An 11,220-nucleotide genomic window follows, 5' to 3' on the forward strand; every position below is an offset into this window, starting at 1 on the left:
ACCGGCCTCTGCAGCCAGACTCTCCCTGCTCCCTGAGTCTGTACAGCGTCAGGACTTTCTTTACTGAACCCGTTTTTAACAGTGCTCAGGTAATCTGAGGTAATCAGATAATCGCGCCCCAATCACTGGTCTCTTCTCTCCTTTTGACAAGGAGATAAAAAATGACCCACAAACACGACAAGGATTCTTCCAGAAGTAGAAAATAACATGAATCGCGATTACAACAGGGATTCCTGAGGACAAGCAGTCGGATGTTTGAGCCAGATAAAAACAACTCCAACAGATCTGAGGATTTAAAATTTGGTTTGGTGCACCTTGGTTTGGGATTTGTTCAAACTATGATTACAAGAAGTCTTTTATCTGGCCTAAAATGTTGATCGAATCAGACAAGTGACCTCAGAAACACATCTGGGATCTTTAGTCACACTATCACAGCCTATTTATCTTCAACTTCTTTTATTCAGTCCTCCTCGTGATATTTCCAGACTTTTCTTTGGATATTCTTCGATACGTTTCGGCTTGTTTCTTTCGATTATTGAAGCCTATTCATCCCCTGGTGTCCGTCTCAGTTAAAGATGGCTATAAATACCATGCACCTGATGTGTGCAGAGATCTTCACAGCACAATGCTCGACAGATTAGTCTTTACTGTGCAGTGCTGCTGCTGTGAGAAGAAGCCCCTCTGTAGCGTTCATCTCTGGATGTTTGTTATTGGCCTCGTGTGTGGAGCTTGTGCAGTTGTGTTTGTTTTCTGTGGGAGGATCGTCGCTGAGGTTTCGACTCTTGTCCTTTAACATTGCACTTTCAAAGTGTCTGTCTGGCGCCTTCAGAGCGATTTCTTTCAGGTTTTTTTGATGCGTGGAGTTTTCTTATCAAAAAGAAGAGCTGAAGTCTGAGAAGATGTCTGCAGGCTGTGTGCATCTTTGTCCATGAATAATGGATGACAGGTCGACGTGTTTTTAGAGGATTTGGTCAAAGATGCATTATCACCCAGAATGAGGGAACGAGTAACTGCGGAAAGGGATGTGAAGAGGCACTCATTCAGATGATGGGTAACATTGACATTAAAGATCCAAGAGCCCTTGATCAGTGAAAATATAAACCATTATAAACCAGTTAACTGAGGCTTTCTGCAGACTGGGCTCAGGATCTTCACTCTTGCTCGGCTCTTAGGGTGACATTTGACCTCATCATAATGTTACCTATCACAGCAACACTAGTCTAGGGTGGCTCACTAGTTAACTAGTTGTCAGATATTTGGAGCCCTCCCTAAGGTCCCCAGTTTGGGAGCAAACGGTTTAAAGGAGCAGTATGTATCTCTGACACCTAGTGTTTAAAATGGGTACTGCAGTCCAAATTCAAAACTCTGCGGCGAGCTGTCTCCCTCCGCCCCCTCCTGGTGATATATCGCAGCCTACGCCTGTCGAGTCTTTTGTGGCCCATCCTGTTTTTAGTTTTTGTCATGAGTAATAGAAGGCAGTGGTTGTATTTCTGTGGGTTGGCTTTAATTATAGTCTTTAAAAGTCTGAGGGTCCAACAGAAGACCATCAGAGCCGGGTCCAAGCGTATCAAGTCGTCCTGAATAAAATTGTGCTTTTACTTCTACAGTAGTTGCTGCTGCTTGACTCCAGATTTATCGAGGCAGTTTCCCCAGTGTTTGCTGTCACTGCACATGTGCCAAATTAGCAAGCGCACTGATATGTACAATGCATGAAGTAGTTTTCTTTCAGACGTGCACAGAGCATCAGTGCCCATCACTCTACCCTGCGATAACGTCAGACAGTGCAGCACAGTCGTCTCGTCCGTCAAGGCCATAGACTGTATGAGGCAGTGTCATCCCCACTTCACTTTTGATCAGTCTGGAAACAGGCAAAGAGATGGAGCCGAGGCAGGCCTTTCAGCCGCTGCATGCCCACGTCTGCAGCCAACTCAGTCAAGAAGCGTTTTAATGTGGGACTCCGTGGAGTCCTGTTTTGACCTGAAACGGATTTCAGCGGTAAGATGTGGCAACAATGCGACGGTCAAATCTACTTCTTACACTTGATTTGAAAATGTGGTGGGGGAAAAAAAAAAAGGAAATAGGATTTGTTTTTAACCTTTCTAGAAAGAGTTTGTGGAGCTTGTTTAAAGAAGGCAGATCATAAAAACACCTCACAAGCGACCGACTGAGACTGTTTTCAACATTCTTCTGAGTTTTACGAGCTTTCAGACATCGGCCAGGACACATTTTGAAATGATCTTTGCCCCCTGCATGTAAAAATACCAAAAAAATATGTGTGTGTGTGTGTGGGGGGGGGGGGGGGGGGGGGGGGGGGGGGGGGGGGGGGGATGTTCTGGCCACAGTAGAAGGAAGTATGAAGTTTCTTTGGACCCCATGAATGTATATATTGAATTTTCTATGGATTTTGATTGAGATCCTGAGCTGTTGTTGCACCGCATGAGCTCTGGTGCTGCAGACAGAGTGGAGGCTTAAACACTGTGTGTGTGTGTGTGTGTAGGTGTGTGTGTGTGTGTAGGTGTAGGTGTGTGTGCGTGTAGGTGTGTGTGTGTCAATAGTTGGATATGTGTCATGGTGTTCCTTTTGCAGAGAAGCTGCACTTGAGGAGGATGTTCAAGGACATGTGAAAAATGGTTCAAAGTCTTGAACCTAAATTTTAGAGCTGAGATAATAGTGTCATGTCTGAGTTTGATTGATGTGGACACAAATTGCCAGATGTTTCCTTCAATACACATTTCACCTCCAAGGTGAAATTTTCTGAAAAATCTTTAGTGAAAATGGATTTTTAGTGAGTTTTTTTTTTTCTTTGCTTCTCTTCCAAAATTAGATTCCAGACTTTTCTTTCAGATATGTCAAATACATTTTGATGTTGAGTGTCACTTTAGCTGCTCTCACGTGAGCTGACAACAGCTGTGACATTGCACAAGGACAGCCTGTCCAGTATTCACATGTGTTGGAGAGATCAGCTGAGGACAGTTTCGTAGCAGAGCAGAGTCCCGTAAGTGGGGTGAAGGTAATTAGGATCTGCTGAAACGTGTTCCACACACACACTCACTCTCACACACGCACACATACACACACTAAAACAGTATTAGCATCTGCCAAAGAAAAGAATGCAGCTGATCGAAATGGGAAACTATGCAAAACCTTTTTTCAGCAATTCTGATAGGGCAAGAGTTTGTCTCCAAATAACGCGCCTCTGCTCCGCACCTTGTCCTGCACCCTTGGCTTTTGGCTGTAACTCAAAGCTGTGGAGTTGACAGAAGGTAATCCCCACCATGTGAGGCCTCGGCCCCAGTTTGGAGGCGGGGTGTGTTTCATTCAAATCTGCCGGTGCTATAAAAAGAGGGGAAGTTGCATGTAACCCAACTTCAACCCACAAGACCGTGGCACCGAGCAGAGACCACTCAGGCTGTCACTCCAGGTGATCATGAATACCATTAAAGCCATTAAGAATGCATTAGTTTGTCTGGTGGTGCTGCCGCGGTTTCTGATGGCAGCTGTCATGTTCTGGCTGCTGGACTTTTTATGCATAAGGAAGCGGGTCTTCTTCAGGATGAAGGAGCAGGAGGGCGATGCTATCGACCCCCCTCTCTGCATATCGGACTCCAATCGTCTCTTCAGCCTGGAGTCCCTCAAGGCGGTGTGGCACGGGCACAAGCTGGACTTCCTGAAGGCTGCGCATCTCGGACACGGTGCGCCCAACACTGAAGTTGTTCAGCTGCAGGATCAGAAGCGCAGCCGCATCCTCGATTACGCGAAGGACAAGAGACCGCTCATCCTCAACTTTGGAAGCTGCACCTGACCGCCGTTCATGGCGCGGCTCAAGGCTTTCCAGGGAGTCGTGCAGGAGAACGCAGACATCGCGGACTCTGTGGTGGTGTACATCGAGGAAGCGCACCCCTCCGACGGCTGGATGAGCACAGACGCGCCCTATCAGATCCCCAAACACCGGTGTCTGGAGGACCGGCTGCACGCTGCGCAGCTGATGCACCTGGAGGTGCCCGGCTGCCGGCTGGTGGTGGACAGCATGGAAAACTCCTCCAATGCCGCGTACGGTGCTTATTTCGACAGACTTTATATCCTGCAGGAGGGGAAGATTGTGTACCAGGGGGGCAGAGGACCTGAGGGGTACCGGATCACAGAGCTCAGAGACTGGCTGCATCAATACAGAGAAAGAAGGGAACAACCTAATAATCAAGTTATTAGTGTGTAGATTTATTCTACCTTTTAGAGCTGCTATGATGACAACAAATGCTGCAGATTTGTCAGTATTAAAACCCTTTTTAGATAGGTCTTTAATGATTAACTGTATTTATTTTTATTTGTTTGTATGTTAGATTCCTTCCTGTCATTTCCATCCACTGAGAATAGTTTGTACGGACCAAGTTTTCCTGTGAACAAAAATATTTTTTGCGTCAAAAGTTTTTTTTTCTGTTATGTCTTCTCCTCTCAAAGCGCCTCCAGAGAATCAGCCAGGACGGAGAGGTGTGCGCATCACTGTGCTCGCCGGTATTAATGTGAAGTTCGGTTTGTAAACGGGCTCAATCCACAGAACCGACACTGATGTTGTTTTATACTGGGGGACAGGGTGAAGCTGCGCAGATCTCCGTCCTGCACGGCGCATATGGGTTTTTTTGTAAATAATGTTCCGTTTTATGGATATATTTTTCATACAATAAAAGACTTTGATATATACTCCTTCATCGCAGGCTGATTTATTTCGAACCAAATACTGTGTGTGTGGGTTTTGCATGCAATGTGGGGTTTGTGTGTTTTCTATTAATGTCTAATTCGTTGCAATAACAGCGAGCTCTGCAGCAATTTTTAACCGACATTTTTTCTGGGAAGAAAACAAAAGGATGAATGGAGAATTCACAACAGGCCTCTCATGGATGCGTGGCTTTGTGGACCCTTTTATTAGTTTTGAGAAGGAGAAAAAAAAAAGAAAAAAAGTTTAGGTCTCCCAAAATTGCCTAACAGAAAAAGTAATCAAAACAGCAGTGATTGCAATAAATCTAATACAGATTTTATGATTTGAAAATGCAGAGCAACAGCAATCTTCAAGTGACGCACTTTCCATGCAAAGCTTTTTTAATTCCCTCCCCTCTGAATGGGAAGTCATTTTCCCACACTGAATGCTCCTTTTCTTCCTCTCCTCAACTTTGTCACATCTTTGTGAATGAAACGTGTGTCTAATCAGCTCTCGGGCTGCTCTTCACACTGCACAGATAATGATTGGAGGTCTTTGGTTAACACTGCAGAGAGAACGCCGCGCTTTGTGCACCACAGCCCCTTCCTATAAGCCTTTGACCTCTCACAATTAAATGAGGATAATTACACTTGATCCTATTATGCTGAGTGATATATCCACCTATAAGGGTCTAAACACAAATGTTTTCAGGGCTTAGCACACCGATCCCCGAGCAGAGACACGGCGTTAAGGAGTGACGGCGAGAAGAATTCCCCCTGGTTAACACTCTGCAAAACTGGAGTATCACTAACTCATTACAGAGAGATGTAATCCTCCTATCAGCACAAACATGCAACATAACCATATGAATAAGTGTGAGCTCTTTAAACTCCACCTTTGTCTAACACGGCGTCTAAACCTGCGAGAAAATCCCATCAGAGGCTTCAGGTCTCTGTCACAACGCTGTGAAGACTCAGCAGGAGGGCTCTGCCTCAGTCACAGATGACTCAGGGAACCAGATAATAACTCTGACACAGCCTATTTGTGGAGCAACAGCTTGTCAGAAGATTCGGCTCCCTCTCGGCCCCGGCTTCCACTGCAACATTATTCATCGTCAAACCTACACATGTATAAAGCTGTATCCTTCAGCGGAAAGAGGAAAAACATGGGACATAAATCAGTCGCAACAAGACAAGTTTTTACATTCGCTAAATCTGGTACAAAGCATATTTTCGAAAGATTAATGTATTTTGTACATTGTCCCTGACAAATAAACTAATAAACTAAACTAAGACAAGTTTTTACAAACTGAAGCTTAAGTTACAACACAAGGACGCTCATTGTTGTTTAAGAGCCAGGAAATTGTCTCATCTGTGGTTCTCGTGTGCCGTAAATGACAGTGAGAAATGTTTAAGAAGTGGTGGGTGAAATGACGGAAATCACAGAAAGCCTTTGTTACAGGCCGGGGGGGAACTAGATCTCTGTTGTTGTTGTTTTCTAGATCTTAGCTGTGGCAGGAAGAAATGGATCGTGTCCTTCCAGTTCTCAGGCCCTGGACATCAGTTGATGATGCTCGTCTGGTCTCACACTTTGATATCTGCATGCAATGGCTGCTTCTGCAGCCACCCCTCATCGGCCTGTCATTACATCCATAGAAGAAGAGCGAGGCTGTTGGACTAAATGAGTACAAATAAAGCTGCAGCTTTGGCACCTTTTTTTTTTTTTGATGAGCAGCTTCGTTGATGCTTTTGTTACAGAAGATGTTTCCAGTATCTGTGCGCTGACCAAACATGTCCAGGTTCAAGCATCTCAAAAACACAGATTCCTAACATTGCACGAATATGGACGTCTTGACACTGGACTTGTCATGGTGAAGCACAGCCAGAGATTTCGAAGACAAAAACAAAGAAAGCTCCTCTTAGTGTTGATCTGGATATATAGACGTGGGGTCTGCAGCATGCAGTGCAGACAAAGCTTTATTTAAACAGGTCACAAGGCACAGATGTTTGTAGCCACACGCAGTCACCGAGAACAGGAGAAGTCCAGTGCGTTTAGAAAATGTGCTGCGTGCTCTGCCTGCAAGAGGTTACCCGTTACTCCTCATCTGGAACCCATTTAAAACACAAACCTGCAGTATGTATCAGGAGCTGACAGCTGACACAGGGGTACCTGCTTGTCTCAACGAATTACAACTTGAAGTCTGACCCACTAAAGAAAACAAAAAAGAATCCCCTGTGGATTTCTTTACATTTGGATTCTTTCCATGTGTGATTTTTCCACCGACGCTGAGCCTCGTCTGTCAGAGTGAGGCAGACGGGAACAAAGGGTTAAGGGTCTCGGTCTGGTGTGGGGTGGGGGGGGGGGTATAACTTTTTCCGACATTTGATCTGTCGGCGGAAGCTTTACTTTTCTCCTTTTATTTCGCATCCCTGCTCAGCTTTGAAGGTGAGGGGCCCCTCGGTCCCCGGTGTCACAAGCCTGCGCCTCGCTGCAACACACAACAAGTTCCAGTTAAATCTCGAGCGTTCGAATGTAATCAGTCTCCTTTACACCGTTATAAATACGCTCCAGAGCCTTCACTGTAAGTGTTATGTGTGAACGTTTATTCAGGAGCTTAAACATTGACTGAATTAGCTGCGCTAAGAGGCGTTCAGTGCCAAGATGCAGTGTTAAGAAAAGATTGTAATCCATACGCGCTCCTTGCTGATTAACATTCAGTTTAGCATTTGAACTTCTTTCACTCATATTACTGCAGGCAGATAGAGTCAGCTGTAGTGGAGTGTCAGAGATGTTTTTAAAGTGTTTTTGTAGGTCAGGGACATGCAGTGACACAGCAGGGAGCTCTGAGACATTTTCTAATAAAAGTTCAGACTGCAGTGAGAAATAGTTGGATATATTGTGTGTGTGTGTGGGGGGAGAACACACACACACACGCACACATGCACACACACACACACACACACACACACACACACACACACACACACATACACATATGGATGTAATCAAAATAGTAAAGTGAAATAATATGGCAGACTGCAGTCACCCTTTCCTCCTGAAATATTGTTGACTGTAAGTAGAGTGTAAAAGAGGATAGATTGGTACATTTATCTATATTCCTCTTTTTTTTTAATACATTCAATCTTGTTTTGTTTATGTTGTTTTCTTGTAAAATGTTGCTTGGTAGAGAAACTAAATACAACAATCCTGAACAATCCTGGTAAGTATTGGCTTCATTCTTAATCTCACTGATCCTTCAACAAACTGCAGTGAATTCAGTTGACTTAAAGGAAACACTTCAGGCTCCTTAACACTAAAGAAAGCCTGCCTTCATAGTCTCCTTTGAGATGGATGACACTTAGTGGCCACATGGTGACACTGCATGACGATCTCTTCAGGCTGTGTGTAATACCTCTGAACACTTAATTGACTGCTAATCACGTCATGTAAAATATAACCTTTAATCAAAGCTGTTCTCGTGTCACCTTGTATTCCATATGTCCGAACTAAAGTCCCGTCTGTAAGGCAGACTTGTTGTCATGTGGCGCCGCTGCGTCACAATACATACAAGAATTACAAATCCTCTGACAAAAGATGAGTTGAACTAAATCGGAGAGGAGGCGTCTAAAATCCTCCAATTAAAAAAAAAAAAGTCCATCTGCTCCGTCTTCTGCCTGCTCCGATTTTCAGAAAATATGTCTCAAACAGGCGGTTTGGAAAATCCCTTCATGACATCACAAAGGGCAGTAACCCCTCCCCCAGCTAGGTGTTTGTTCTGCCCTCTGAGTCTGCCTCTTCACTGTAAACAATTGAGCACAATGCAAGAAAGCCAGAGCCACACGGGGGCGTGAAAGGCACAGCTCATTTACATATTTAAAGCGACAGACACAGAAACAGTCTGTTCTGAGCAGGGCTGAAATAGAGGGATTGATAGGCATGATCAAATACAGGATCAGAGTGGATTTAGATCAAGACACTTTAAGACTAATTTAAACTGGTTGGAAAGGAGGATAATATGTGACCTTTAATGTTTCCAGTTCAGATTTCCATTTGTGTTTCTGTCACAGGGCGTCTCTAAGAGGACAGATCTGCCTGACTTTACTTACACAGCAGTGGTGTTGTTGAACCACAGGGTGGAGGCAGAGACTGCTCTGTGAAACTGCAGCGCCGTAACGGTCCATGGAGGCGTTTTATCAGAGCTGCTGCTATCGTGCAGGTGATAATCAGCAACATGGCCCTCGGGGATAAATGTATCAGGCATCACATATCAGCAGAGCAGATGTTTCACTGACCTGAGATCAGGTAGGCGGTGACGGTGTAAGCAGCATATCACACTGTGCAACATCTGATGTTTCAGCCCTGCCAGCCAGCTGATGTCTTCTTAGCTTGATTGTTGAATCAAGGCAGCAGAAGGTCTAAGTTAGAATTTGAGGCGTCGGGCAGGAAAATAAACACGTTGGTGATTTTGAATATTTATTAAAAGCAATGAACAGACATATTTTCTGGCCAAAGTACAACAATAAATAGTCCCAGAGTGGAACGAGTACTGATTGGTCCTGCACGGTCACATTGACTGCCTGAATGACAATTACTTCTGCAAAAAGTCGAGCAAAATCTGAAATTATAAGATTATCAGAATGTCCCCAAAATAAACTGTGAGGATCTCTACCATCGCATTAAAAGTCTCCTCAAAGGCCGACGGTGACGCCCCAAATATCTCCAGCTCTAAAAACAGTCGTCCTTCATTACGTATGTTCCACCTGTTCGTCTCTCACATGCTTGGTCACACATTTTTCTTGTGTTCTCGACATTAGGTTTTCATGTGTCATTTGTCAAGTTTCCAATCACTCCTCTTCTGTCAGTGGTGGCCTCCTCGTGCAAGATAAAACCTCCCAACAGTATTTAAGAGATGGCACAGTATGGATTTTCTGAAGGTTCAGGGCGTGACCTTTGACATTGTGAGACAGACGGAGGCTGTCGACAAGAAAAGGACAGATCTGTATGTTTACATATAAATATATCTACAGTAGAGGTACACAGATAAATGTTGGAGGCAGCATTTCTTTAGGAACTCAGAATCAACCCACATTAAAAAATGACATCTATAGCTTTAAACAACAGCTTCAGTATAATATATATCTGCAGAAGGAGACGACTGAGGACTAAGGAAATTAAATCACCTCCAGGTACAAACTGTACAGTAATAATGTACAACAGTAACTATATTTTACTTGATATAATATAGCAGAGAAAACCTAATTCCTATCAAAATATATTAAAAACATTACATGGCAAGTTGAAGTACTCTCCTTTTATTTCCCCCCATATGTCTCGAAAAACGAAAAAACAAAAAGTTGTCATGGGGGGGGGGGGGATTAAAATTAAAAATAGGGAATTGTTCACGAAAAGTTCCCCAAATAAATAGTGTAGCTGAGAACTTGTTCTTCCCTGGAACATGTGAGCCTTGTCTGGTGAAGGCCACGTCTGTCTGCATCACTGACAACTGAGGGAAACATTTACGCTCTGTCATTAACGTAACTGTTCAAAAAAAAGAGAAGCAACACACAAAATCGTGCAGCTGAAACTGAAATGAAAATGTTGGTGTTCCAGGGTTAAATGGGATCATGCTCAGTGGAGACTGAGTGGAGCAATAACTATTGGCACATTTTTACTGCACATACAAAATCACAATCAGAATTTTTCATTAATTACAAAATGTTAAAGTCACAATGTGCAGGCAGTCATTTTTGTAACTAAAAACTAATTTTTTAGATCCCTTACACTTTCCATGATTAAATGGTTTCATCTATCAGAAATCTAAAGATGATAAAAAAGTATGTTAAAAAAAACCTCAGGCCTGAATTTAACAATTCTTACTATTATTCAACAGACAGTACAAAGGATATGGTACTTCCAAAGAAGAAGCAAGGGATCTTACATTTGGAGCTGTAGGCTAAGAAGACACTCTTCTGCTTTAACTCCTGATCATGTTGATATGCAGTAGGTCATTCTTCATCGGAGTAAAATGAGTGGTAACATAGCTTAGTTATAAATGGAGATGGGACCAATACCATCTTATATCAGTATCATGATATTGAATTAATTATGGGATATCAGACTGAGGGCGCCGATCCATGTCATCAACGTCACTGATGAAGAAAAACGGTTGGTTACTTTCAACGTTCTCGACTGCACAGTCTCACTTGAAGACATTCAGACTGAACTGTAAGGAGTGTCCACAAATCGTCTCCATGACGACATTCAGATGAGCTTGAACAGCTCCTTCTACATAAAGCACTATTCTTACACTTCAGTGTAAAAGACTTAATTTGAAAACCTTCCCGTTTCTATGTGGAGCTAGGACAATGCAATGCAACGCTGGGTTTAACACAGCTTTGTGTAGCCTCACACATAACACCAACAACAAGACACTATTAGATGTGATAAAAAAAAAAAATAAAAAAAAAAATTAAAAAAAAAGGAAATTGCATCTCTAGTTGAAAAAAAAACACCTAAAAAATGTACACTAA

General features: G+C 43.3%; 1 protein-coding gene across 1 annotated transcript; it reads left to right on the forward strand.

The window, feature by feature from the left end:
* Positions 1-3,317: 3,317 nt before the first annotated feature.
* Positions 3,318-4,695, forward strand: dio3a (iodothyronine deiodinase 3a). The gene has a single exon (XM_079370206.1). The coding sequence runs from the start codon at positions 3,428-3,430 to the stop codon at positions 4,211-4,213; it is 786 nt and encodes a 261-aa protein (XP_079226332.1). The 5' UTR covers positions 3,318-3,427; the 3' UTR covers positions 4,214-4,695.
* Positions 4,696-11,220: the final 6,525 nt, after the last annotated feature.

The sequence above is a fragment of the Symphodus melops genome (genome assembly GCF_947650265.1).
Source record: "Symphodus melops genome assembly, chromosome: 19".
In the NCBI taxonomy this organism is placed as follows: domain Eukaryota; kingdom Metazoa; phylum Chordata; class Actinopteri; order Labriformes; family Labridae; genus Symphodus; species Symphodus melops.